This window comes from Nannospalax galili, unplaced genomic scaffold (genome assembly GCF_000622305.1).
Source record: "Nannospalax galili isolate Female #2095 unplaced genomic scaffold, S.galili_v1.0 scaffold1421, whole genome shotgun sequence".
In the NCBI taxonomy this organism is placed as follows: domain Eukaryota; kingdom Metazoa; phylum Chordata; class Mammalia; order Rodentia; family Spalacidae; genus Nannospalax; species Nannospalax galili.
In genome coordinates, this window is record NW_008345746.1 from 1,068,877 (window position 1) to 1,096,074 (window position 27,198).

The 27,198-nt window shown below is 53.6% G+C and overlaps 2 protein-coding genes across 8 annotated transcripts in view; both read right to left on the reverse strand.

The window, feature by feature from the left end:
* Positions 1-1,441: 1,441 nt before the first annotated feature.
* Snapc4 (small nuclear RNA activating complex polypeptide 4) lies at positions 1,442-21,978 on the reverse strand. 4 transcript variants are annotated; one of them, XM_017800313.2, is made up of 24 exons: positions 21,902-21,978; positions 20,311-20,433; positions 20,084-20,222; positions 19,603-19,649; positions 18,429-18,593; positions 18,165-18,290; positions 17,616-17,694; positions 17,122-17,203; positions 16,010-16,114; positions 15,859-15,931; positions 14,952-15,116; positions 13,279-13,426; positions 12,897-13,003; positions 12,655-12,749; positions 10,296-10,390; positions 8,735-8,814; positions 7,970-8,434; positions 7,156-7,483; positions 6,725-6,795; positions 5,864-5,977; positions 5,241-5,268; positions 3,324-4,810; positions 2,338-2,459; positions 1,442-1,686 (listed from the first exon to the last, which is right to left on the reverse strand). In XM_017800313.2, the coding sequence occupies exons 3-23, from the start codon at positions 20,211-20,213 to the stop codon at positions 2,346-2,348; spliced, it is 4,104 nt and encodes a 1,367-aa protein (XP_017655802.1). In that variant the 5' UTR covers positions 20,214-20,222; positions 20,311-20,433; positions 21,902-21,978; the 3' UTR covers positions 1,442-1,686; positions 2,338-2,345. The 4 variants fall into 4 exon arrangements, with proteins under 4 accessions (XP_017655802.1, XP_008840173.1, XP_029423605.1 ...); XM_008841951.3 differs by having other exon boundaries at positions 5,867-5,977; positions 21,902-21,971; XM_029567745.1 differs by having other exon boundaries at positions 20,311-20,429; positions 21,902-21,917.
* A 1,515-nt stretch (positions 21,979-23,493) lies between these two features.
* The window catches only part of Entr1 (endosome associated trafficking regulator 1), a 7,584-nt gene continuing 3,879 nt past the window's right edge, over positions 23,494-27,198 (reverse strand). For 2 of the 4 annotated variants that reach the window (XM_008841952.3, XM_008841955.3), the window contains 5 exons: positions 26,549-26,622; positions 26,081-26,192; positions 25,643-25,705; positions 25,256-25,395; positions 23,494-24,456 (listed from right to left, as the gene is read on the reverse strand). In XM_008841952.3, the coding sequence (XP_008840174.1) occupies positions 24,360-24,456; positions 25,256-25,395; positions 25,643-25,705; positions 26,081-26,192; positions 26,549-26,622 (486 nt within the window). In that variant the 3' untranslated portion in view covers positions 23,494-24,359. Of the gene's footprint in view, positions 24,457-24,952; positions 25,103-25,255; positions 25,396-25,642; positions 25,706-26,080; positions 26,193-26,548; positions 26,623-27,198 lie in introns of all 4 variants that reach the window. The other 2 variants (XR_003850921.1, XM_008841956.3) reach the window with 2 other exon arrangements.

Below are 27,198 nucleotides of genomic sequence, written 5' to 3' on the forward strand. Positions count from 1 at the left end.
GCAGGGCAGTTTAGCCTGAACCCTGAGCTCACAGGCTGCTGGCTATGCCAAGGTTGGCAGTCTGTTACATAGTACTCAGTAGAGATAGGGTACCTTCACATCTCTGTCAGTGAATCAGTCCACACTGCCTCCCTTTCTACCAGGATGCATGAGAGACTCAGAGCCAATCCAGGGGGCCTCAGAGCCAGTTCTAGTCACCAGGACAAAACATTGGTCAATGTCCACAGGCAACAGGCAGGCAGCAGAGTCCTCTACGGACTGTGAGCTTCAGTCTCTACCTCAGGGTGGCCTGTGGAGAGTCAGCCTGAGACGGGTGTGGACCTGCCAGCCTTGCCCAGCCAGTGTAGCTGGTTGACAGATGCTGCTAGTTAGGTTGAGGCAACAGTTTCCAGTGCAGCAGTGGAAGGCGGGAAGCTTGCACAGAGTCCCTTCCTCTGTGGCTTCCGGCCCTTCTGCTGGCTTCTGCAGGAGGACAGTGGCGCTGCCTCGTGCTTCCATGATCAGGCAGTTAAGAAGTCTTCCTGGGCCTTCCGGAAGCCACTACTGGGAGTCATGCCTTGCCTGGGCCTCCTGGGTGGCAAAGAGCAGGTTTATGTCTCTGCTGCTACCCTTGGAAGGGAGGCGCCAGGCCTTCACAGTCCAGTGTCCCGAGACAGTAAAAACACAGATCATGGTCCTTCTCATGGTGTTAATTAAAATGTCAAGCTCTCAGGCCATAAAACTGAGGTTGAAATCAGTAACAAAGATACCTGGAAAATTCCCAAGTGCTTGGAAATCAAGTGAGAAGTCTGTAATGCAGAGGTTAGAGGGAGTCACAAGACTGGATCCTGGATGCATGGTGTACCCTAATAGTGGACAACCACAGCTGGTGGTTATGTACACGACGGGTCATCTGCTGGGGTGGAAGGGTTGTCACTTGGGACAAACACTGAGACTGGACACATTTATCCTTTTACTGAGCTAGAAATTTCCCGCAGCAGAAAATGAAGCATGCCATGAGAACCAAACCCAGAGTCAAGGGCCTGGGACCCAACAGGGAGCTATGGTCACCAAAGCAGGGACTAAGAAGACAGAGAGGCAGGACCCGGCCAGGCTGGCTTGGCCCCATGCCAAAGAAATGCCTGTGAGAAAGGACTCGAGGAACAGAGCTGCTGCTGTGACTGCAGGGCCCCTCACTGGGGAGGTACATGCCAGAGATACAACCCATTTCCACAAATGGGCAAGTGCTGCTTCTCCATCTTCCTAGTCCCCTGGAAAGGTACTGGGTCCATGGGCAGCAGGGGCAGCTGAGGGTGGAGGAGGCTCTTAGGACTGGCAAGCACTCCACATCCCCAGTCAACTGTACCAGGGAAGTTTAGAAACTGGCTGGTGGGAGCTCTGGGTACCGGTACCTCAACACAACAAATGACAAAAGCCCAAGTCTTGCTTTTTGATTAAAAAATAGAACATTTACTTTATTCCTTCAAATATCTGGATCTGCACATGGGTCACAGGTACAGCTGTGACCACATGGCCACTGTTGTCAGAGCCCCTGCAGCCTGCTACAGGCAGAGTTCAGTCTGCAGGCAAGCAGCTCCCTGGTCTCTGTGCTTCCTCTTATAGGGGGCGCGGTGGGGTTCTGGTCAGTCCTGGGCCCTGCCTCTTGCCTGAACAGGAGTGGGCTTCTGGACCCCATGAGTCCTTGTCCTAAAACATAGGGACACTCTAACAATGGGGGCACCCCAACCCCAGCAGGTACCCCATACCGTACAGATGGTACTGCTGAGGGCCAGGGACCAAAGCTGGAACTGAGCTGAGTGGACAGGCACCACAGCCTACACAGGCGAAAGGGAACATTCTGGAGACCCTTATGGTCCCATCGCCTCTTTCCCTGGGACTCAGCTATGGTCCCCAGACTCTCTGCCTCTGACTGCGGACCTTGACCCCCTTGCATTTCATCTCAGCCATCACTGAGCTGTCCTGGCCCTGGGTCCCAACAGTAAAAGCGAGCTAGTTTGGGGTCTGTGGTTCAGGAGACTCCAGGTAACTATTCTGACAGGTGCGTGTGGTGGATGACCAGTGCTACCTCAGAAGAGCAGTCAGGGAGGGTGTTTCTGAGGATCTGACACCCCAGGGAAGGGAGGGGGTGAAACTCAGAGGGAGTAATGCCAAGGCCTGGAGGCACAACGGCCTATGTGGGACTTGGGGAAGGGGAAGAGGAATGCTCTAAGAGCACCTCCAGAAGCCTTGCCCTGCACCCACAGGCCTAGCCTCGCCCTAACACCACTACCCTTAGCTGGCCGGACGCTGCTGCTCTTCCTGGTTGTAGGGTGGCAACCAGTCCTCCTTAGGACTCACCTCGCTGTTCACAGCCGCCTCCGTTTCCGGGCATGCCGGGCATGCCGGGTCTGGAGCACATCAAGGTCGTCAGAAGCATCTGGGTGGGAGGGGGTAGAATCCTCACCAGGGCCTGGGGTTTCCTGAAATGAGCCAGGCCAGGAGAGACGAGTGACGTCCAGCCATGCGGTGCATAGAGTGAGGGGCAGATGGCTCTGAGGACGCTGCAACCCAGGCCCAACCCAAGCACAAGGGACAGGCAGCCACTGGAGCCTAGCTTCCCCGGGACAGGTATGTGCGAGGAGCTGGGTCCTGGCTTTCTACAGCCTTCCTAGCAGGTGGGGTTGCCAACCCTCTTTAGGCAAAACCATGGCAGACACTCCCATGTCCCTGAGGTAAGGTCCAGTGTGGGGGAAGATTCCCAGGCCACCTAAGGAAGGGAGTACGGCTGGGAGGCTGTGTCCACAGCCACAGGGGAAAGGAGGCCTTGCGAGGTTCCCTGGGAGTAGGCACATGGAAATGGCCCCACACATTTTGTTCCAGGGATCATATGGGAACTAGAATAGTCTTGCCAGCCCAATTCAAAGCAGTCTTTGTGAGCAAGAGAGGCCTGGGAGGAACTGCACCTACAGAGCAGGAACAAGGGCCACCACCTCGCTGAGCCCACAGCCTACCCCAGGGCACAAGTGCCCACAAGTGGGGACTGACACCTGAGACAGACCAGCCTCTCCACCCTGAGCTTGGGTGTGCAATGAGCATGTGGGGAGGGGCTGGGTCCCAGCAGCAGCCTCTCTTCTGTTACACCCAGCCCAGGAGAGGCAGCTTCTGCTAAACCCTTGTCCCTACCAGGCAGGCTGGACGAGCTTCCTCCTCCCTGAGAAACCCACAGCCAACTCCCTTGCATAACTTCCACCTGCCCAACTCACCACTCAGCCAGCCACACAGGCAGGCGGGACACCAGAGGGCCCTTGCCACAGGGAAGTGGGGTTGTAGTCCAGCACCCTTACCTGCATGGGGTCTGTGGCCACTGGGCTTGCTTGCATTCCACAGGCCATGCATTCCAGCTTCCTGGCCTTGTCCTTGGGCTCCAGGTCACCCATAAGGTCCTCACTGTCACTCTCAGAACTCACTGCTGTGGCTGATGACAGGGTGGTGGGGACACTGTTGGGGGGCAGAGTAGCCAGGAGTGCAGGAAGGGAGAAGACTGCCAAGAACCGTGTCTTCAGCAGGAGGTAGGCCGGATTGTCATGGAGCTGCCTCCGCACCAGCCCCAGTGAGGCCTGTAGGGCTCCAGCCGCCTTCCCATCCACTAGAGAGGACACCTTGTGCTCCAAGGCCTTCTTGTGGAGCAGGAGGTTGGACAGTGCTCGCAAGCTACACAGGGCAGGGGGCAGGTAAGGGAGTTTGGTCCCTAGTGGAGGCACACTAGCACCTTGGCAGCCCCTCAGCCAAGCCCTTATAGCTGCCTCGCTTTCCTGGGAAATCAGGTTGAGGTCCAGGGCCTTCTTTTCAGGCTCGGATGTGAGTGGCCTTTCCAAATCCTGAGGTCCTCTGGGCTCTGTACTGAAAGGAGGGTGTCCAGGGCACACAGGAGTCTTAGTAGGGGGCAGTGGCTGTCTCGCTGGCAGTTCAGTGGGGGGCGGTGGCTGTCTCGCTGGCAGTTCAGTGGGGGGCGGTGGCTGTCTTACTGGCGGTTCTGCGGGATCAGGGGTCTTCACTGGCTGGGGGAAGTTAACCACAGTTGCCACTGGCATGGGGAGTAGCTTCTGAGTTGTGAGCACCCAGCTAATGGGTAGCCTGGCCCCGGCTGCCAGGGGGTGCCCACCTGCTTGTGTTCCTAGAGCAGGCTGCAGGCTGAGGGGCTGCACAGGCAGCCGAGTGGGGCCGGGGGCTGCAGGGAAAAGGGGAAGGGCTTTGGGCAGGCTCTGTTTCTGGGATGTGGCAGGGGCCTGAGATTGCCCCAGAGTGCTCAGAGGACAAGTCACGGGGGCCTGCTCGGGGGCTGGGGCCAGGCTCCTGAAAGCAGCAGGGGCTGCAGCCTGGGTTCCTCTATGGAGAGGAGTTAGGGGCAGGGTTTGCAGGTTGAGGGGCTGCTTGTCCTTGGCTGAAGTCTCAGCTACCTGCCAGGAACCAGAAGGGCTTGAGCTGATTACCACAGGGGCCAGAGGCCCAGAGAGTTCCATATTGGAGGCAGCAGGACCTGCGACTGGGAGACCCTGTGGGGCTGGCAGCAGAGGGGCCTGGAGGAGCAGAGTTGAGGAGACCAGCAGCTGGCTGTTGAGGGCCTGGGTGGCCTTCCTGGCACGGGACTCGCGGAGCCGCTTCTCAAAAAGCAGTTCAGATACAGTCTTGGGCTTGGGCCGAGGGCCCTGTGGGGCTAGTGTGGGCACCGGAGAGGAGGTAGACTCAGTTCTGCAGGACCCTAGCCGTGGACGCCCTTTATGGCCGGCTCTCTTTACAGTGTGTTCAGCTGGCATGCTTGGGAAGAGGGAGCCTACAGGAGGAACAGACAACCACCTCTTAAGAACCCTAGGCCATCAGCAAGCCTGTGTGTAGGGCTCCAGCCCACTTCATGCCTCCCACCCAAGCCCAGGTGCTATTCACATCTAGGGCAGCAGGTGCAAAGGGCAGACCAGCCCACTTTTAACAAGCTGAGGGAGACCATTCCCTAAATGTCCTGCACCTTCAAAACCAGGTCTGTGGGGCTTTCCCCTCATGTGACACACAGTATTGTTCCTCAGGAACCCAGGCCCTCCCAGGTGTGCAGGCAAGGGACTGCCAGAAGCGGACAGCCCAAGCAGCCTCAGGCCTTTCTAGCCAGGTGGGATTCAAGGAGTCTGCTCCCAGGGCACAGGCTGTGCTGCCAGAGGCTGTGGAGCAACTGAACGGGCATTGTGAGAGGCAGAGTTGTGGCATGTCGGTACCTGTGGTGCTGTCAGCACTAGATGGCGCCTGCGAAAGGAGAAAGATCACAGTCAGCTTGCAGGAGTCGTCACTGGGCGCATCACGTGTCTCCACCCAGCCCACCCTCTGCCACTCCCATCTCTGCACTGAGCTCAGGGTCCTGTGAAAACCTGCTGGGGAGCTACAGCTTCACCCAAAGGCTGCCTGGCCAGAGCTCTTCTGCACTGTCAGTGCAGTGTGAGGCCTGTGGGCTTTGGGCACCAGAGCTCTATTTTGGTTCAATGTCCCTCCAGGTGACAGACCTCCCCTGTCTGGGAGGGGAGCTCCTGACTTTGGCTCCTAGAGCAAATGGTGCTGTTGATCCAACCTCTGCCTGAGCAGGTGTCCTGGGGGAGACCCAGGCTTGCAGCCAGGCAGGCCTTACGCAACTGGCACCTGCCTCACTTGCTACCAGGCCTCCCATCGGGCTGCATGTACAGCTGCCTCCCTGGAGAAAGGATGGTGGGGCCTGTTCTTGGGGACAGAGCCCCATTCTTTTATGGAAACGTCTGGGAATCGTCCCTTAGAGGAAGGGCAGAGACAGCAAGGCTGTGTCACAGTGGGGTGGGGAGCACTTGTCCTCATTCTTGTCTTTAGTACTTGCTACCTGCTGAAGATGTGGCTGGGGGCCCTGGGTGCCAGGCTGGTGTGCAGTGGGTGGCTGGGTCTTCCTCTCTCGAACCACCTCCATGCAGCCAGCAGTGTCAATCTGCAACAGCTGAGAGATGTGAAGGTGAGTGCCTCCTGCCCTGGCTGCACGGGGCCAGGCCCACAGGTGGTCAAGGAACTGAGTGTGGCCCTGACCATGGCTGCTCCAGAAGGTCCAAACCCCCAAAGGCTTTGGCTGGCCCAGGGATACCATGAGGGCATCCCAGCCTCCAGATTGGACTTGGGTTCCCAGGCTACACCAGTCCATGGGGAAGTCTATGCTGGTCTTCCCTCTCTTCCTTTCATACTTTTAAAAACATTTTACTTTATGATATGAATGTTTTGCTTGCACCTGCAGAGGCCAGAAGACCGTGTTAGATTCCTTAGAACTAGAGTTGTAGATGGCTGCAGGCTGCCATGTGGCTGCTGGGAACCAAACCTAGGTCACCTTCAGGAGTAGCCATTGCTCTTAATTGCTAAGGTAGCTCTCTAGCCCCTTTAAAGGGACCCAGTACAGATTCCCATCATGTCCCCAGGTCTGCCCCTCACCCTTCCCTCCTCACCTTAATATCTCCTCAGACCTGGGACCCAGGCACCCACCCCCTTCCTAAATCATTGTTTAACCCAAAGGGGCAGCAGATGCTGAAGGGTCAGTGTTCCCTTCCACACTAAGCTGCTGAAAGCTGCAGGCCATCAGGGGACTGCCTTTGAGGATCCCAAAGTTTCTAACATGACTTTAAGGTATGAGGCTATGACAAATGTCAAAACGTCACCAAAAGAACAGAGCAAAGCAGACAGCACTCTGTTGGGGGCTTACCTGAATGAACAGTGTGAACACTGGAGTGCTGGCCAGGTGGGCACACTCTAACTGCATCCTGATGATGTCCGCTGGCAGACAAGGGCGTATGTGGAAAATGACTCTAGCTGTTTAGTTCCCCTCCCAGAGATCCCCACGACAGTGTGGGGCAGAGCAGCCTGGAAGCTCCATGCTACCACCAAATGGCAGCTGGCAGAACCTCCTGGGTCCTCTCACTACACACAGAACCCCAAATCCAGCTGCCCTTGGCTGGACAAGGGCAGAGAGGGAAGGGTGCCAATGGTTCATTCTCAAACCCTTCCGGGACAGGTGCATCTGCCCTTCACGGAGCAGCTAACCCTCCTAAGGACCCTGATGAGGCTGCTCCAGAGAGATCACCGTGCTGTCCCACCCCAGCTCCAGGAGGCTCCCAAAGGAGCCCTGGATGGTACCTTGAGTCTGCGCTGCTGCCAGTCTCCGCGGAGCTTGTGTGCAGGGTAGGGTGATGTCCCCCACCCAGGGTATCACAGCCAGCAGAAGCCTGTGCTTGAGAAGCCTCCGGTGCAGGGCCTGTCTCTTGCGCCGCTGCCTATTCTGGAAGGTTCCACGCCACAGCCGCTGTAGACAGGGCTCAATCGTGCTGTCACCAGGGCCAGGCCCTGGAGGTAAGTTAGGCAGGGGTGGCTTCCTCAGTCTCTCCTTCACCAGGGTATGGCTCTGGGTGGCTGGGCGGCTCCTGAGCACCTTCAGCACTGTCTCTAAGGGCACCTTCAGTACATGCTGCAGACCAAGAAACCCTGTGAGGCTGGTGAGCAGGACCCTGGTGCAGGCCTCCATGTGTGCTGCACAGGCACCTCCTTGCCTAGACCCCAAAGCACATGCCAAAGGCACCACCGGCTCTCTGGGGAAGTCCCCAGTATGTGGTCCTCAGGTGGGGCCTGGCCCAGCTACCTCTAAGAGATGTTTTGGCCCACATGGCAGGTGATATGGCAGATGAGCTCTGCCCTACTGCCGGGCTCTGAATGCACGGTCCCTCCCGTGACCTCCAGATAAGACCAGCCTGTGCAGCCTACAAGGCTATTCCAGCTATTGCCAGAGCTGCATCTGGTCCAGGGCCTCAACCCTGAGATCAGAGAGGGACAGGCAGGTGGATATGACCAAGCCAGACTGAGTAGAGAGAACCCTGCACAGCGCTGGGGACTCAGGATAGTTGGGGGTGAGGACTGCTTCTCTCTTGCACACATTTTAGGGTGCCCTGAGCCCCACCTTGCAGGATGGATCCTCTACACTTGCTGGGTGAGTGTCTGACAAGTGTAGGTCCTGGGCACCTCTTGGGACAGTGCTGTGAGTTTCATAGGGCACTTGTGCCTGGATCACCGCATCAAGAGCTGAGGCGGTGGTGGAAACTGCCTTTTGGTGACTGTGGGTGGTATCAGACCCATCAGGAGGGCAGGAGGAAGCAGCAGGGTGTTCTGGGTAGCACCCTGCCCCTTGTCTCTGTGGTAAGCTGGTGCTCTGCCTTGTAGGAACCCACAGGTCAATGTGTGGCACTGTGTACTGTGGGGGCAGCAGCACTCTGCCACCCTCCAGAGGCTCTGCCTCCGAGTCCTCGCTGCTGCTGCTGCTGCTGCTGTAGCCATCACTTCCGCTGTTACTGCTGCTGCTGCTGGAGCTCCACTGACTGCTAGGTCGGGGCCTCCGTCCCCTCCTCCTCGGGAGACAGCGCTTCTTCTGAGGGGAGGAAAGGGCTCCTTGAGGCCTCAGATGCCCAGGTATGACAGTAACAGGCCAGCAGGCCAGCCGTTAAGGAAAGGTCCTAAGCAGGAACACCTCTAGGAGCAGAGGGTTGCTGCTGCTGCTGTGGCAAGCGCCAGCCTTGGCCTCCTGAAAAGCACAAGGGCCAGAACCTGTACACTGCCCTCCCTGCCCCACCAGCAGCACTTCCTCATCCTGCTCAAGGCCTCCCGCAGATGATGAACCCCCAGACTAAGCTCCAGCCAAGCACAGACACAGAAAGCAAACAGGCCTCACCCTGACCAAGATTTTCCACTTGCTCAGACACTGGGAGCCTGATCGGTGGGGAAGTTCAGAGGCGATTCTGGCCCAATGACCTACAAACACAACCAACCACACAAAGTGCTTCATGCAACAGCATGACAACAGGAACTCACCAGCTTGGGAACTGCCTACAGCCTCCAGGATCAAGGCAGGGCCATCAGTATAAGTTTTCCTTATACCCTAACGCACTGGCCAGCTTTCACCAGTGCCAGAGTACCCACATTTGGCAGCACTTGATTCTCAATGCTGATGGGTCTTTCAAGGAAATTCGCACACAGAGCAGGAGGGGAGGTCACCCCAGGCTTTACACCCAGCCCTGTGTATCTGCTGCATTCAGGCTCAACAGACACTGTGATGCTTTGTGTTCCAGTGCTGCAGAGGGACACCTGTACATCGTTTATGAAGCAATGCGATGTCAGGGGACAAGACCCTTCGTACTGGCACGTCCTCGAACCACAGTTAGCGTTATTCTAAGGAGGTGTCACCATACCACCGAGATTTTGTATAAACGCCCAGCTCATTCCAACCCTGTAGTAAAAACTGGGAGATACCATAAATGTTGGTCACAAGAGCGGACAGACAGCCCGGGGCTCGTCTATGTGGAAATGTCAGTGGCCACTGAAGCTGGAGTAGCAGGATCAGAAGACTTGTGAAGGGTGATCAGCTGGATCAGTGTTGGGTGAAAAGCAATGGGTGACACAATGACATAATTGTGTGTATGAGCATGTGTGCAGGTGAACATGTGTGCACATGCATGTGGAGGCCAGAGACCAACCTTAAATACTATTCCTCAGGGGCTGTCCATCTTGGGTTTAAAAAAAAAAAAAAATCAGGCCGGGCACAGTGGCGCATGCCTTTAATCCCAGCACTTGGGAGGCAGAGACAGGCAGATCTCTATGAGTTCAAGGCCAGCCTGGTCTATAGGGCAGCTGGAGCTACAGGGAGACCATCTCAAAAAGACCAAAAAAAAATATATATATATATACATATGTATTTATGCATATGTGTGTCTGTGTATACGGATGCCACATGTGTACAGGTGCTCTCTTCTGTGTGAGGCCAGAAGAGGTCAAATCCTATGAAACTAGAGTTACAGGTAACTGTGAGCCACCTGATTGGGATGCTGGGAACCAAACCGGGGTCATCCAGTGCTGGGATTACAAGTGCTGTGGGCTCTGGGATCTGAACCCAGGCCTTCATATCTGTATGGCCAGAACTTTATCAGCTGATCTCCCCAGCCCTGATACAATTTTTAAAAAGTCATCTTTTGTGGGGCATGGAGGCACAGGCCTTTAATCCCAGCATTGGGAGGTAGAGGTTGGCAGATCTCTGTGAGTTCGAGGCCAGCCTGGTCTACACAGTGAGAGCCAGGCCAGCTGGGGCTAGAGAGAGACCGTGTCTCAAAAAACAAACAAATGAGCATTTGCCCTGGGGAAGATCCACCACCATCAAGCAAGACAGCGAGAGCTGAGCCTCCAGCATTCAGGGAGCTCAAAGCCAGCAAAGGCAGGAAACAGAAGCCTCCACGACTCACCAACGCCATATTTTTCTATTAATTCAATCAGCTGCTCCTCCTCTTTTGCATTCCATCTTCCCTTCTTCAAGCTGAAATGTAATCTTCTGATGTAGCTGAAAGTGATGTGGAAATGGAGACATTTTAGATGCTAAGACCCCTAACCACTTGCCTGTCTTTTCCAATGATTTCTTAGATACAACAATAAGAGTTTAAGAAAAATAAAGATATGCTGCACTTCACCAAAAAGCGCTCATGCTTTGCCGGGCATGGTGGCCCCTGTCTTTTTTTTTTTTTTTTTTTTTTTTTTTTTTGCCTTTTTGAGACAGGGTCTCCCTGTAGCTCCAGCTGTCCTGGAACTCACTTTGTAGACCAGGGTGGCCTTGAACTCACAGAGATCCGCCTGCCTCTGCCTCCCGAGTGCTGGGGCTAAAGGTATGATGGCCATGTAATCAATCCCAGCACTAGGGAGGCAATGGCAGGCAGAGCTCTGTGAATTCAAGGCCAGCTAGGGTTACATAGTGAGACCCTGTTTCAAAAACAAATAAAAAGACAGTTTATACTTCAAGGGGCCCCGTCGAGATAGTGGAGACAAGTCACACACAAGAACATGTGCAATCGGACCTGACAAGGACGTGTATCATCTGGAAGACTAAGGATCACTTGCCAGCCAGTAATACAAAGTCAAAGTCATTTCAAAACAGGCAAAGGATTTGAATAGACATTTCTATAAAGACATGCACACATGTAAGCGGCCATGAGGCTCAACAGGTAGCCATGAAGGGCTTCTGTGAGAGTCCGTGCCACAGTCACTCAGAAGGCACAAGCAGACAGACGACAGGAAGGGAAGATGTGAGAGCTCGAAGCCTCACACCTGCCTGTCAGAACACAAAACGGTGCAGGAAGTCGGCAGGTCCTGAAAGGCTGAACAGAGTTCCTTCTGACCAGGGTACTCCTGAGAGAAACAAGCACCTCTGAAAATCCTTGTTCAGGCATTCAATGTCTGTGCAGGCTCTACTGAACTTACAGAAACAGCAGCTATCAGAATGTTCTGTCCTTAAAAGGCCAGGACTCCTCATGAACACCCCAAGCTTTAAAAAAAATGTACTTAGCACTGGGTATGGTAGCACACACCTTTAGTCCTAGGCATTGGGAGCCAGAGGCAGGTGGATTTCTGTGAGATTGAGGCAACCTGGTCCACAAAGTGACTTCCAGGTGGGCTGGGACTAGGGAGACTCTATCAAAAATCTTTTTTTTATTTACTTTTATTTTATGCGTACGAGCGTATTGCCTGCATGTGTGTAAGTGCACCTGTGTCGTGCAATGGCCACAGAGGTCACAGAAGGCATCAGATTCCCCTGAACTGGAGTTACGTACAGTTGTTAGCTGCCATGTGGGTGCTGGGAACCAAGCCTGGGTCCTCTGCAAGAACAGCCAGTGCTCTTAACCACTGAACCATCTCTCCAGCCCCATCCTCCACCTTTTTGAGATAGGGTCTCACTATGTAGCCCTGGCTGGCCTGAAACTCGCTAAGTAGATCAGGCTGGCCTCACACTCTCAGGAGTTAACCATGCCTATCTCACTCCACACTGTCTTATCCACAATAAGCCACGCTGCTGTGACCCTTTGCATCCAGCTCTCCTGGGTCTCACACTCACAAACTCTCAGCACAACACTGCCTCACATTTTGAGAGCTGGCCACACTGTTATCCCCAGAGACAGTGTTACTGGGCATTCCCACTGAAGTCTGTTCCCCCCTCTCCTAACACATTATTTTGCTGCCCCGCCCCCTTTATTTTTTAAACAGTCACACCAATGTGTGTGAAATATTTCACTGTGGTTTTGACTGGTGTTTATGAAATTAGTGACTTTGAGTATCTTTTTGTGGGCTTACTGGCGATTTGTGCATCTTGGAAGACAAGTCTGTTGACCTTTGCCTGTTGTGAATGGGGTTCTGTAGGGTTAAGTTTAGTGTAGATTCTTTTTGGGGTGACCAAAATAGTTTACGTTAACAAGATAAGCGAAATACATCTCAATAAACTACTGAAAGAAACGAGAAAGAAAAGGAGGAAAGGACTTCCGCTGCCTCGGGGACCCTCCTGCCAGCGGTGCGGGAGGACACAGGGAAGGGTCGGGACGTCTGCCCACCAGGGGCCAGAATCTTATTTCTGATGGACAAGAGAAACTTGAAGGTCTGAGTTGGGAAAAACAACTTATTCTGCCTCCTAGTAGGGTCAACCCCAGCCCACAAAGGTCCCTTGGGCCACACCCTCCCATGGAGACAGTACATCCCTCTGTGGCCACCGTCACCTAGCCTGCCCTAGGCCCACAGAAGCGAGACCCAAGCAAGTCACTCCCTCAGCCAGTGCGTGCAACTCACCGGTCTCTGCACTGGGCATCGCTCCTACCTGGCACCTCTTCCCGGATTTTAAACCAGTCCTGTGCCCCATACTTGGCGACAGCCTGAAGCAACTTCTGCAGGAAAGGAAAAGCAGATGATACCTCCTTGGGCACAGCCGTAACCTCCCCACCAGAGGTCTCTCAGCGTAGGAAGGCACAGCAGTCACTTAGGACAGCCTGGTAAGCTTCTTGGGTGCAGTCTTCCGTGGGTCCCAAACTTACAGCATCTTCTTCTGGGGTCCAAAACCCCTTTTTCAGGCTGGGGTCCAAGCTCTTGGTCCACCGGTAGATCAGCTGCATGGAGTCTCTCCCTTCCATGAAGTAGACAACTGGGGAAGAGGGGGTAGAGACTCAGATACTCATGCCATGCAGGTGACAGCTAGGGACAGAGAGGCTGCCCAGAGGAGCTATACTGGGAAGACTGGACAGCAGGACACTCGTTTGTTCAGTCCCTTCACTCCTCCTCCCCGCCTCCTCCTAGCTCTTCCCAGCACAACTGTGAACTATTCTGCAAGCCTCTGCTTCTAGGAATGTGGGGCCTTAGGCCACTAGGGCTTGGGGCAGTCCAAGGAACTGAAGGACTGGTGTGGGTGTGGTGGCTCACTCTTGCGGTACGGAATGTGACTGCCAACACGCATCTCCTGGACCAGCTGGGTTAGCACCCGGTCCTCATCCTCTGTCCACTCTCTGCGTCTCAGGGCCTTGTTGTACTGCTGGAACTTCTGCAGGCACTGGAAGGCACTGCGACGGGTCTTCCCGAGACCAAACGAAAGCAAACAGCATTACTGGACTTTGTCATGCACCCACAGAGACACCCAGACCAGCCTCTAAGTGTTCCAGGGGACAGGTGAGCCTGAGGGTCACAGGTAGCACTTTGTACAACAGAGCTCTTCTCATCTAGGTTCCTGTGGATGACAGCATGCCACACCACGGTAGGGACATAGGACGAGAGCAGCCAGAGAAGGCTCTATGGCTTATAGAAAGGAAACTTGGCACTAGCCAAGTGTGTTGCTAATCCCAGCATTTAGGAAGCAGGGCCTGGGGAGTGCCATGAGATTGAGATGAATGTAAACCATATTGTGAACTCCAGGCCAGCCTGGACTACAGAGTGAAACCCTGTCTTAAAAATAAGCAAGCTGCCAGGTGTGGTGGACACATGCCTTTAATCCCAGCACTTGGGAGGCAGAGGCAGGTGGATCTCTGTGAGTTCGAAGCCAGCCTGGTCTACATAGCGAGTTCCAGGCCAGCTGGGGCTACAGGGAGACCCTGTCTCAAAAAAAAACAACAACAGAAAACCAAAAAAACCCAAAACCCTAAGCAAGCAAAAAAATCCTTCAAATCCTTCTACCTCTATCCTCTCAAAACAAACAAGAAAAATCTTTTGACAGCTAACTCAGATGATATCCAAACCACACTGCCAATTCTCACAGGGACGGAAGGAAATTCCAGGCTTAGCAAATGCTGTGGACATGTGGCGCCTCACGCCAAGTGCCTCTCCAAGCCTCTTGCAGGCACTATCACAAGCTCTCAAGAGCTTTCAGTGAGGACAGCCACAAGGCAGGGATGTGGGATAATCCTGTGTGACACCCTCAGAAAGGAGCATCCAGCCATAAGCCTACAGCCACATGGTACTATTGCTGCACCTGCCTCACTTGCCCTTATGGAAAGGGCTTTTCTAGTAGTCACATATCAATTCCAAACCCAGCCCTCCAGTCAGAGAATTCTGGGGCTGCATGTGTGGCAGGTCTCAGCTGTGGTCTGCTTCTAGGCCATTCTTCCCACCAAACACAAAGAAGCAAAGAAATGCAGTAAAAACTGACATGTTCACCAGACAAGGAATTTAAAGCTAAAGAGACCATGAAAGACCAATGACTTTTTGAGAAAGGGTCTCCTGTAGCCCCAGCTGGCCTGGAGCTCGCTATGTAGACTAGGCTGGCCTGAAGCTCATTATGTAGACCAGGCTGGCCTGAAGCTCACTATGTAGACCAGGCTGGCCTGGTGCTTGCTATGTAGACTAGGCTGGCCTGAAGCTCATTATGTAGACCAGGCTGGTCTGGAGCTCACCATGCAGACCAGGCTGGCCTGGAGCTCACTATGTAGACCAGGCTGGCCTGGAACTCAATGAAATCATAGTTATATGTACCAAACTATGCAACAGCTATGTGTGAGAGGCAAATGCTCTTTGAGCTCTATCCCCACTCAGAGGTACAAGGCTGAGGGATTAAGTCAGGCATAAGCCTGGGCCCTCCAGCCCTCAAGGTCTTGTCTAGTTCTTACCCCTAGCTCCTCTGCGACCAGGTGCCACTCCAGGTGGCCGTGTGCGGCGGCAATGGCTCTCAGCTGCTCCACCTCCTCTGCACCCCATTCCTGCTTGTTGATGCTCGGGTGCTCAGAACTCTGCCAGAACTTCCGGATCTCTTCTGCACTACGGCCTCCTTCAAACTGACCATGGGAAACACAGCCTTCAAGGCTGCTGATGCCAAGCACACCAAAGACATAGCTCCTGACTGGGTGTCACTTTCTGCCAGCCAGTGGTACCCGTGGCCATGAGTGGAATCCCTTGGGGGCTAGAGAGCTGGCTCAGCGGTTAAGAGCACTGGCCGTTCTTGCAGAGGACCTGGATTCGATTCCCAGCACCCACATGGTAGCTATGAACTGTCCTTAGGGCCAGTTTTAGGGGAATCCGGAGCCCTCTTCTGACCTCCAAGGCACTGCACGACATGGGTACACTCACATACATGCAGGAAATACACTCATACACACAAAATAAAAATTAAAAAAAAAATAACAAAAAACATCAGGAGTGGTGGCTCAGGCAGAGGCAGGTGGAGCTTGAGTTCAAGGCCAGCCTGGTCTACATAGTGAGTTCCAGCTGGGGCTACAGGGAGACCCTGTCTCAAAAAGAGAGGGGAAAAAAAAAAAAGTAGAATCCCTTATGCAGCTAAAAATGCAGATTTGGCTCTAAACACAAAAGGCATAGAGGACTGCCTATCTCAGAGGAGGGAGCTCAGTATGGATGTGTATGAGGGTGTCCTGTGCAGCCTTTGCCAATCCTGATTGCTAGGCACACTTGTTTGACTGGAGGGGCTACAGGGGTCAGGCCGAGAGGGAAGGTGAGGCCCTGCCACCCGGCCCCACCCACCCTGGCTGAGCAGCACTGCTGCAGGTGGATGCCCCGACTCACACTGACGTTGGCAATTTTCTCCCAGTCATGGCTGTCCAGCCTGTTCCCCAGCAAAGCTTCCTCTGGGAGACAGCTGGAGGAAAGGAGAGGGTGTTGGTCTTACGCCAGGCCCGCTGGCTGTCCCGTGCACCCCCAGAAAGCCCTGGCTTACTTGATGTCTTGGATCTCCTTCTCGGCTTCCCTGACCTGCCTCTCCAGGGCCTGCCTCTCTGACTCACTGGAGACTCGGCTCTGTTTCTGCTGTAAGTACTCAAGTCTGCGAGGAGGAAGAGCAGGAGCGTCAGCGGAGGCGCTGGTTCGGAGCTGCTGTTGTGCAGGTCTCATGCACAGTAGAAGCCCATGAGAACCCGGTCTCTCCTCGGGTCTGCCTCAGTTCCTCACCACATGAGAACCCGGCTTCTCCTCTGCCTCGGTTCCTCACCACAGAGGAAGCCCTGATGCCACCTCTGGGGCACGCTGAGGATCAGAACAGCACTATCCAGGGCAGAAGCTTGCAGCGGTTTACAGGGGCAGGTGGTAGCTGCCTGTTGTTTGCATCTCAGAACCTCTCAAATCCCAGCCTCCAGGACACTTGCAGGCAGCCTTTTAGCTCTGCAGCCACTGCTGCAGTAAGCACCCTCTCTCAGAACTGGCTGGGAGAGAAGAGCTGGCTCTCCCACAGCTTCAGGAAGAACTGCCATCACCACCATCAATCCTGAGCACACAGAAGCCGAGAGTGGCTGACAGAAGCCTGGTACCCTCTAGTCCAGCTCTAGACTTCTTGGTGCCCAGAGACACATCTGCCCTGGTTACTCCAGCCCTACATCCTCATCATGTGGTGGTGATGGCACAGAGGGTATGGCTCCTCGGGCACTGCTGACGCCCAGATCCAGGGGTCGTTTGTCTGCAGCAATTTAGCAATATAACAGTATCCCCCTTCTGAGCACTGCAGCTGGTACTGCATGATGCCCTCTGGTCATCTGATGTACAACCATTAACAAACCCACAAAGTAGGCTTCACAGACAGGCCCAGAAACTCAGGGAAGAGAATCTGAGAAACTGCCTGAGGCACACACCAAAACACAGCTGCTTCGTCTGACGGCCACACTCACACACTCGGCCACAATGCTAGGCCACTTCTTCAGAGGAGGGTAAAGGGCAAGCAGTGACATCTCAGGGCTAGATGGGCAGCAGCCAAGCACAGAGTACGCCACACGAAACCTCACCAGCTCAACCCCCAGCTCAGTTGTGGGGAAGGCCATGCTGAAATGTTTTCAGACTTACTTCAGCAACTTGGGCTGAAGCAGACGCTGTAGACGGTCGCTCACCACAGACTTCCTGAGCAACGCTTTCTCCCAGTGTTTCCCTGAGAAAGAACAAGTGATGTCACAAGGCCTTACCTGCTCTCCACACACCTGTCCACCGAATGCTCTTCACAACCCTGGCCATCTCTGGCTCCCTGCTCCAGAGAAGGTGGTGGCTACAGCTCTGAATGCCAGCTGGGCAGTCAGCCAGGACCCCATACAGCCCATAATGCTACCCTCCACCTGAAGCCCGGCTTAGGGCAGAGGCTTCCAGGGCTAGATTTTCTAAGAGCAACTGGGAGGTGGGAAGGGGTAAATGTGAGGCCCAGCCTGCACCCCTCTCCGCATGGGAAAAGCAAGTGATCAAGTGGCCAGTCCCAGTGATCAAGGACTGCAGGACCCTACGAGGCCGCAGGAGAGACAGGTCTGAGAACTGCAGGTGAGCGCCCACCCAAAAGGCAGCCAGGCTCTTACACTTGGTCACCAGGAGCTCTTCAAAGGCCTTGATTCCCTGGGCAGCCTTTTCTCGTGTATCTTCATTGGCAGGGGGCCCCTGTCAAAGTGTGCATCAGCATGTAGCAGCCCAACCAGTCACCCCCAGGAGCCCCACTGGGACCCAGAATCTCTCCTCCCAGCTTCCTCATGCGCCGCCCACATTAAGGGTCAGGCTGAAATCCTCTGTACTGCCACCTGCTGCAGTGTGAACAGTTTGGACATAACTCACCAGCACAGTGAGGTAGTCAGCAACTCCACGAGGCTGATGGGCACACAAGGCCATCAACATCAGATCTACACTACAAGGACTTGCTACCTGTCATGATTCTACCTCAGGGAAACACACCCCAGTGGGCGCTGTCATCCAGAGGCCTTAGCTTTCACCACAACATGAGGCAGAGTTTTAAGGAAGACGGAGAATGTTAACTCAAAAGGCCCAGGGAACTCCTGAAAACTCACAGGCTGTAGGGTGAGAGCCCCTTTCCCCAGGGCACCGAACCTGCTTCTGAGGGAGTCTTTATCACTCACCACTCCAGTGACCTTGTCCTTGAAATATGGCTTCATGAAGTGGCCGATGTACATGTTTGAGGGCAGGCTTTTACCATCCTTCACCTTGGGGCATTTGGCTCCAGCCAGATCAAACAGGAGCTCCTCCTGGGACGGAAGCAAGGTCATCACTGGGCCAGGTAGGGCAAGAGGGCAGGTGGTACTCTGAGCCCTGTCCTGGAAACCTGGGCTACAAGGCCCTTAGGGTCCGGAGGGACTGTCCGAGGCCCTGAACAGGCCATCTACCTGCTGCTCCTGGTTCTCGGCTAGCAGCTGGCTGATCTCTGCCAGTTTCTCCAGGATGACCTCCTGATAGACCATGTTCAGCTGCAGACAGGTCTCAGGGTCTTCCGGGAGGGCTCTGTCCTTGGGGTCCTCCTCATCATTGCTGGCCTCGCCCCATCTTCCTTCCTGATTAAGAAGCAGCAAATGAGGAGAGGGGATGTAGGGCACCCTCCCATTTGCTGTCTAGTCTAAGCCCACAAGTGACACCGAAAGCACTGCATATGTAGCCAAGAGCTAACCCTACTGGGGGGAAGGCTGAGCTATGCTTGGGAGCAGAGACCATCACCCTGTAGCTAGAGGGTACACACATTTTCTGAGCAACTGGAGATCTGCTTGTAGGAGTATGCTGGGGCTGGGGTTGGTACCCAGTAGCAAGCAGCCTCCACTTTTACAACATCTCTGTGAATTGGGGCTTCACAGCAAGTTTGCTGTATCCCATCCCCAGCACCTCATGAGCCAGACCTTGGTAAGGAAATTCCCTGCACAGCCATGAGATCAAGAGCTGGACACGGCAAATGCTCTGTCAGTCTACTAAGGAGCCTGCAGTCTTAAACACTAAGGGACTCTGCTCCTGTTCACTTGGTAAAAAAATAAGCTGTAAAGGTTTCCCAAAACAAAACTCCAAAAACAAACAAAACCTGGTTAGCAACAACTGGTGTGACTTACTGCCAAATATTTCTCTAATCATCATGCTGACCTGTGCCTAAATTATCTCCACTGTCCAGACTGGGAAAGTGAGGCACAGGTGAGCTATAGGGCAGGCACAGGCACATGGTATGCTGCCTCCCACACCTCGTGTTGCACATAAGCATATTAATGTGAGCTCAGGAAAAGACAGCAGTTGTAGTCATTAACCTGCTAACAGTGGTTATCTTCAGTGGATAATTTTATTTTTGATAATAATTTGTCAGCTGGGGCACAAGTCCGAGGAAGAATGTTTGCCTAGTGTGAATGAGGTCCCAGGTTCCATCCCCAGCACCCAAAACCAAGGAAATACTTTGTGATGCCTCATTCTTATAAAAAACATGCATTACATATAACAGAAAATCAATAGGGGTGCAGACCAAGCCCTCCTGAGCTAGTCTAGAAGGGATCAGCACATGGCCCAGCAGCCCCACAGGTGAGCGACAGTTACCAAGACGGGAACATCAGCAGTTTCCAAGTCCTCATGGGGCAGCGAATCTGTCGGAAACATAAGCATACTGTGATAAAGACCAGGTTGCAGAGAAGGGGTGAGCCCCCACAACAGGGTCTCACAGGAGGGCTAGCTAATAAGCCCAGGGAAGAGATCCTGGGGGTCTGAGCCATGGAGAATACTCAGGCTGACAGGCTGAATTCTGGGCTCTCCCCTCCCCCCCAGGATACCATCCTTGTCCAGAGAGAAGGCCCTAGGCCAGATGGCAGCAGAGGCAGAGTATGCATGGACAGCCAGCAGGTCCCAGAGTTAATGACCAAGGGACTGGAACCAACTTTCTGACTGGGGTAAAGGCAGAGGGGACTTTGAGCAGGAAACAGTCTGGCCACACAGAATCCCATAGCCCAATATGGCTAAAGGGGAACCCAAGGGTACACGCGGTCGCTTCGGCCCTACCACAAGGAGCTAGGCCTGGGCTCACCTGCTTCAGAGTCTGAACCGAGACTGGATTCAGAGACCTCCAAGTGGACACCAGAGGAACCAGGGTATAAAATCCTTTCTAGCTCCTGGATCTCCTGTGTTATCTTCTCTCTCTCAGCATCTATGTCCATGACTCCAACCTGTTCCATGAAATATGAGATGTTACGAACGGACAGTGCCCAGAGAATACACACACACACACACACACACACACACACACACTCTCACCTGTTAGAGACAGCAGGAGCCTGTCAGAAGCGGATGCTGGGTTCCCAAGATGGAGCTTTGTTTGCTCCTGATCTAGCTCCTCAGAACAACACCAGATACACAGTAGTGCCTGACCCTGACTATCTGTCAAAAAGGTAAGAGGCTTTTTTCTTGGGAAACAGTCTGAGGGAGAAAGTTAAAGAAAACAAGCAGGGCTGGGGAGATGGCAGTTAAGAGTACTGGCTACTCTTGCAGAGGACCCACACCCACATGCTGGCTAACAGTTGCCCATAACTCCAGTTCCAGGGGATCCAACGCCCTCTTCTGACCCCCACAGGCATTGCATGACAACATGGTGCACTTACATACATGCAGGCAATATACTCATACACATAAAAAAAATACAATTTTTCTTAAAAAAGAAAACAATCTCAAGTGGGAAAGCTGGCTCGGTGGGCAGAGGTGCTTTAACCAATAACCTGAGTTCAATCCCCAGGACCCACATGGTGGGAGAACTGACTTCCTCATCTTCCCGATTTTCACACCTGCACCATGACAGCACACCATGTTATGTGCATGCCTACGCACACATAATATATGTAATAACAATACTAGCTCACACTCGAGGACTGGAAAGGAAGAGAAATACCCTCTCCTGTTCTTGGCTCTGCATCTCAAAGTGAGACGCTGATAGAAGTTCTGACAGACTGCAACATAACAGGGCAACCCTTGCTGGGTGTGGGGGTACAAGCCTTTAATCCCAGCACTGGGAAGACAGAGACCAATGGATCTCTTTGAGTATGAGGCCAGCTTGGTCTATATAGTGAGTTCCAGGCCAGCCAGGGCAAGTGAAACTCTGTCTCAAAAAAACAAAAGACAAAAACAAACCAAAAAAACCACCCCCCAGAATACAAAGCAAACCCCTTCTGAGAAAGCATTCTTATGCAGGGAACATTTGTGAACCAAGCTTGCTAGAAGCAGCCAGATCTGCAACAACCACTGGTGGGTGGGTTCAACGTTGCCACCCCGCCAGACACAACAGGGACCAGCTGTCTTCTGGTCACCTGGTCTCCAATGAAAAGGCAACGTGTGCAAAGAAGCAGTAGTGTCCATCTCCCCTCACCGCACTGCCCAGGTGAAGGAAGAAAGTCAAAGTCACACGTTCAAATCCCGAGCCGGGAGTCACATGCCACCTTCCCTGCCTATCCTTCCTAACCATAACCAGGCTCCGATGAAAGCGGCTGGGCCCAGGGCAACCCTCTCCAGCCCTACATTCCCCTCGGAGCTGGACCCAATCAACCCGGGGGAGCCGCTGGTGCAGCGAGAGTGGACCTGGGAAGGGCAGAGTTAGGCTCAAGGCTGTGCAAACCCGACCTTGCGTGTTGCTAACTGCGGGACCTCAGCTGGGTCCGCGCTCCGGGAGAACCAGCTGCCCCGGGGTCCAGGCCCGGCCCGGCTGCGGGAGAACCGGCTGCTTCGGAGTCCAGGCCCGGCCCGGCTGCGGGCTCTCCGCACCAGAACGTCTCGGCCTCGCGGGCCTCAGTTTCCCCGCCCGGTCGCCCAGCTCCTCCCGGACACATCGCCTCTGGGCCGCCGCCCAGCGGGTTCTCACCGGCCAGGTCGCCCCACATGCGCCGAGGTCTCCTCCGTCGCCCTGGCGACACAGACAGCGCGCTTCCGGCGGCCCGGAACTCAGCACCGGAAATCCCGCCCCTTCGGCGGTGCGGGGCACGCTGGGACGGCCGCTGGAGGGCGGTGCCCTAGAGAGGCGCTCTGGACCTTGTGCAGGGTAGGCGGTGCCAGTATGAAGGCGCTGTCAATTGGTCTAGTGCTTTCCAGGCTGCAGCGTTCCTAGAGCCCGAACCCAGGGACTTCCTCACTGTATTCATCCATCCGTGCATCCGTGCATCCAGGAACATTCTGCCTTGCCAGCATCAGAGGCCATGCCATCTCAGGGCTGGCTGGAGAGTTGGGGGTGGTCTTCCCAGGGTCTGACGTATGCAGGGGTTGGGGGTGGGGGAATGGGGTAGTGGTTGTGGCTTGGGACACAAAACTGATGTCCCTGGCTCTGTAACTTGGTAGCTGCAGAGCCCCACAATGCCGTGGCTTTTGGGAGAAGAGGGCAGGAGCCACCTCAGTAGTTACTGCGGTAGGGACAGAGTGCCAGTGTGGTGAGCCAATGAGGTGGGGCTTTTGGTGGCAAGGAAATAACAGTCATGTGAGGCCTGGCCCAGAGTTTGAGATTGGTGAGGAGTCCCAGAACATGCAAACAGACCTGTTGATTCCCGGGGTGCAGGTATTTCATGTCTGTTGTTCAGGGCAAGCCTGGTGCAAACTGCTATACAGATGTCACCATGGTACTTGTAAAATTTTAATCTAGGGACACTTCAAACAGAAGCAAAGAACATGGTGTACAAGCAGATGTACAGGGACTTAACAGTGGCGGGAGCAAGCTGGAGTCAGCATTCAGGGCAGGTGCAAACGAGGGCTGCTCAGGTTGGCCACCCTGCCTTAAGCCCTGTGAGTGAACACTAGCCTGGTCTTCTCCCTGCATGTCCCTCCACCCAAGACCTCATCCTGGACTCTCGTGTGCTCTGAACAAGTGACAATGGGGGGGGGGGAATGACACACCTCCACAGTGGCTTCTAGAAAAGCCAGAACTTTACTTGTAGATGAGTCAAAGGGCCTAATAGTTCAAATGACTTTCCTGAAAATCTGATGCTAGCCTTCCATGTATAGAACCTCAAAATGTGCCCTGATCACAATGACTATGTGAGGATTCTTGCAGTATATCCAACACTAGGGGTCAGAACCTGAAGGCTTGCTGGAGAGCTGGCTCAGCAGTTAAGAGGACTGGCTGCTCTTGACCTGGGATGGGTTCCCAGCACCCATATTGTGGCTAACCATCTGTAACTCCAGTTCTGGGGGATCTGATGCCATCTTCTGGCCTCTGCAGGCATTGGACGACACAGGTGCAATTATAAACATGTAGTCAAAACTCATACACATAAAATTTAAAAGATAAAAGTTCTTGAAGGCCTGATAAGCCAGTATGTCAGCAGCAATGCCAAGATGAGCCAAGATGGACCGAGATGCACCAAGCTGGACCAAGCTGCACCACGATGCACCAAGCTGCAGGCCCTGGTGTGAGCAGTGTGGGCCTCAAGCGTGAACCCCTGGGTAAGCCAGAATGACAAGGCGGTACAGATGATCTTCGGGATTTATTTAGACAAGAAAGTTACTAATAATAGGAAGGAAAGAAAAAATTTTAAATCTATAGGAAAATGGCCCGACACGGCATGGCACAGCACAGAGTGCTGGTTGTGCTTTGTCCTTGAAAAAGCGGTTAGAGACAGCCCAGAGACCTGGAGCCAACTCGAAAGGGGTGTGCACTTTAAATTCCCTGTCTTAATTTTACTGTGCAGAAGGCTCCGAGTCACTCACCAAAACTCAGGCAAAAACGGCGTTCCAAAGCTGAAGGCTCACACACGGGTAGGGATGTTTACACAGCTCTGTAATGTGATGTCTGCAACCTCGTTCCCTGTGGTTCTGGTGGGAGGAGAGCAACATCTACCAATGGTGCCTCCTCACTAGGGCTGCTGACCACAGCAGCCACCCTGCGAAGGCCACGACGTGGACTGTCAGCTGGTGAGGCACTGAGCAGCAGCACAAAGGCACAGCAAGTCCCTGTCTGGGCCCCTCACTTCCACACTGGCTCAGTGTTCTGCCTGAGCTTGTCCGACAGCCAGTGTCCGTCACAAAAGCAGTGTCTACAAAGGAGCCATTTTCAGCTTAGTGATTTCTAGAAATCACTGGGTTTTACAAAAATGTCTTCCAGTAGATTAAGTCTATAAAAAGTGCGACTTTCACCCAGGACTGCAGGTAAACCACAAGTGCAGCTCGTGGAAGGGAACCCCTGGATTGCAGGTGGTCAGTAGCACTGCAATAGGCCGTGAAATCAGTATCTCATCATAAAAGCTTTGGTGAGGACTGCATAGCTGAGGGCACGCTCAGATGAAGTGTGGTGATCTCAATGCAGAGGTAGTGGGACCAGCGGCAGCCAGCCGTTCTCAAGAGTCCACTTCATCTTTGACTTCAGTGATTCTGTCAATAGACTTAAGGATTTCAGCAACAAGATTCAGTGTTTCTGCTCCAGACATGAGCTGCCTAAAATGGACACACAGATATTCCAGCTGTTCAAAAGTAGTCACCGACACACAGCAGAGGGGTTCCAGAGAGAAAAGCCTTAAACCCACCAAGGTTCTGGTGTACTAGTTCAACACCATGTCCTCGGGCCTGCAGGCCTGCTGAGTGGCCAGCCGCCCTACAGCAGAACTCAGGCCAGGTGGGGCCACAAGAGGGTGGAAGCAGATGCATTAGCAGAAACTGAAGCTGAACTTGACTTTCCCTAGGCTAGCCAAGCGTGGCACAACACTCCATGATGTGGGCAGCAGCCAGTGCAGCCGCATTCAGGGGAAGGGAACTTCTGAAACCTAGAGCGTGCTGTGCCACTGTTTAGCAAGTCAGAAGTGAACGCACTTTTGATATACAGAATTTTCAGCTTGACAGGTTTACCAGAATGCAGCAGTGGCTGAGTCGGAGTATTTAATCACCATTAGTGACAGCAACTGACAGTGCACAGCACACAGTGCGCTCAACGTACCAAGACTGTGCCACGAGGCTTGAAATGGGGGAAGCTATTATGGTCCCCTTTATTCAGGGCTGCAGTGTCTTGCAGGTGAAGGCACTGGATTCAAGTGCATGTGTCATCCATACCTCCAGGTAGGAAGGTTCTCTGGGACAGTTTGGCTGCCTACAGCATGATGTAGCAGGTTAACAGGACCATCTAACACATTTCCCTTCCTGGTTGTCAAGACTGTAGCACTCAGCCGCTATCCAGAATACCTGGTGGCCAGGCCAGTCTTACCCCTAGCCTGCCGCAAGGCTTCAGTGCCCAAGGACTCACTTTATGGATGCATGTGCACTCTTCATGACAACATGGAGGTTCTGCAAGGCCATGTCAGTATTCTGCTTTACCACAGTAAGGCTGGCGCCCTGGCCTGACCGCAGGGCTTCATTCTCTTGCTTGAAATTGGAGACCTGTGCCTGCGAAGTGGGGTGAGCAGTACAAGGAAACCCAAAGGAAAACCACCACACCTCCCTTGGGGTGGCACAGACTCATCCATGAGGCCTGGCCACACACAACAGGTACATATTGCCCAGGCTAACCTCGGGTTTGTGGCTTATCTTCCTGCCTTAGCCTCCTGAGCGCTAGGATTATAAGCATTCACCACCATGCTTGGCCCACATTTTTGTTTCTAAAAGCAAACACCTCCATCTTTTCTCTACTTACCTGGAGCAAACTTATTTCCTGCTTCAGCTTCATAACGTGATTTTCTGCTTTTACAGCTCGTTTCTGTTGCCCCCAAAATAAAACACAAGATGTATCACCAAGGCTGTCAGTCCAGGACTCTTAGCTGACAGACATCAGTGAGCTACAGCCTCCCATCCTGGCTCCTCTGCCCCTGGAGACCCATCTCTCGGGACCTGGGCTCTGCCTCTGTACACCAACAGCTTTGGGGACCACCCATCTCAAGACCATGCCCTCTGGGCCAAGGAATGCTCGCTCACCACAGAACACATACTCAGCATGGTGAGGGCTGTTGGCCTGACCTCAGGATCCAGCTGTGGACTCTGCAACAGCTGCCAAGAGCCCTGTCTAAGCAGCTAGATGCCCCCCCGCCCCACCCCCCCAAGCTTGCTACCCCAGAACAGAGCCCCTCCCTCATACGGTCATCAGCTCAAGGTTCTGCTCGACTTGCTGGACCACTGACTCCAGGTCGTGGAAGTCACTCTCCTCCTTTGTCATCTTTGCCTCCAGCTTCCGCTCAAGCGTCCTCACCCTCGTGAAGGAAACATGGGGTTGAGCTCTCCAGACTATCAAGATCGTTGTCAACAGCACTTCAGCCTGATGAACTGGGTGAAACCCACTAGAGCCCATGGAGGGAGGTGCCTCAGGCAGCTGTCACTGCCCTGTGCTCCCGGGGGAAGGTACAGACAGGGTCTCAAGAAGCTCAACTCACTTCTGATGCTTTAAAAACCTCTCTCACAGAGCACAAGAAATGTGCCTAACACTTTAGGCTTATGGACAACAGCACCCATGCTCAACTCAACCCTGGTACTTCATCTCCCCTGGAAACCAACTTCCCTGAGTGACAGAGGAGGAGCTGAGGTGACACCTAACTACCATTTTACATACATTTCTGTTTGAGTTTCAGAGAAGCTCTGAATCTCATTCAGCTTTCTTCTGAGCTTAGTATTTTCATCTTTCAGCTGCAGAGAAAGAAAACCTTTATTAGAAATCCAAGAGGTCTCACCCACAGGCAGTACCTAATTCTGTTCTGGAATGTTCTCTTTGTGGGGCTGGAGGGGGAACACAGGGCCTCATGCATGCTAGGCAAAGCTGTGCTGCTGAGCCATAGCCCAGCTGACAATGGAGCTTCTTTTTTGAAACAGGATCTCACTATGTAGGCCTGGCTGGCCTGGATTTCGGTATGTAGACCAGGCTGGCCTTGAACTCAGAGACCCACCTGAGTGCTGTGATTAATGGAGTGAACCACCACAATCTGCTTTTTTTTTTTTAATTTTTTAAATTTTAATTAATTTTTAAAATTTATTATTTTGTTTTATGCATATGCATGTATCGCCTGCATGTAGTTAAGTGCACCCATGTCGTGCAATGCCCGCAGAAGACTGAAGAGGCTGTTGGATCCCCTGGGACTGGAGTTATGGGCAGTTGTTAGGTGCCATGTGGGTGTTGGGATTTGAACCCGGGTCTTCTGCAGGAACAACCAGTGTTCTTAACCGCTGAGCCATCTCTCCAGCCCCCACAATCTACTTTTTTATTTT

Coding starts and splice junctions, on each gene's coding strand:
- Snapc4 (XM_017800313.2), bottom strand. CDS start 20,213: ATGGACATAGATGCTGAGAGAGAGAAGATAACACAGGAGATCCAGGAG. Junction 19,650..20,083: donor CGGTTCAGACTCTGAAGCAG/GTGAGCCCAGGC, acceptor TGTTTCCGACAG/ATTCGCTGCCCCATGAGGAC. Junction 6,796..7,155: donor GGCAGCAGCGCAGACTCAAG/GTACCATCCAGG, acceptor CTTGTCTGCCAG/CGGACATCATCAGGATGCAG.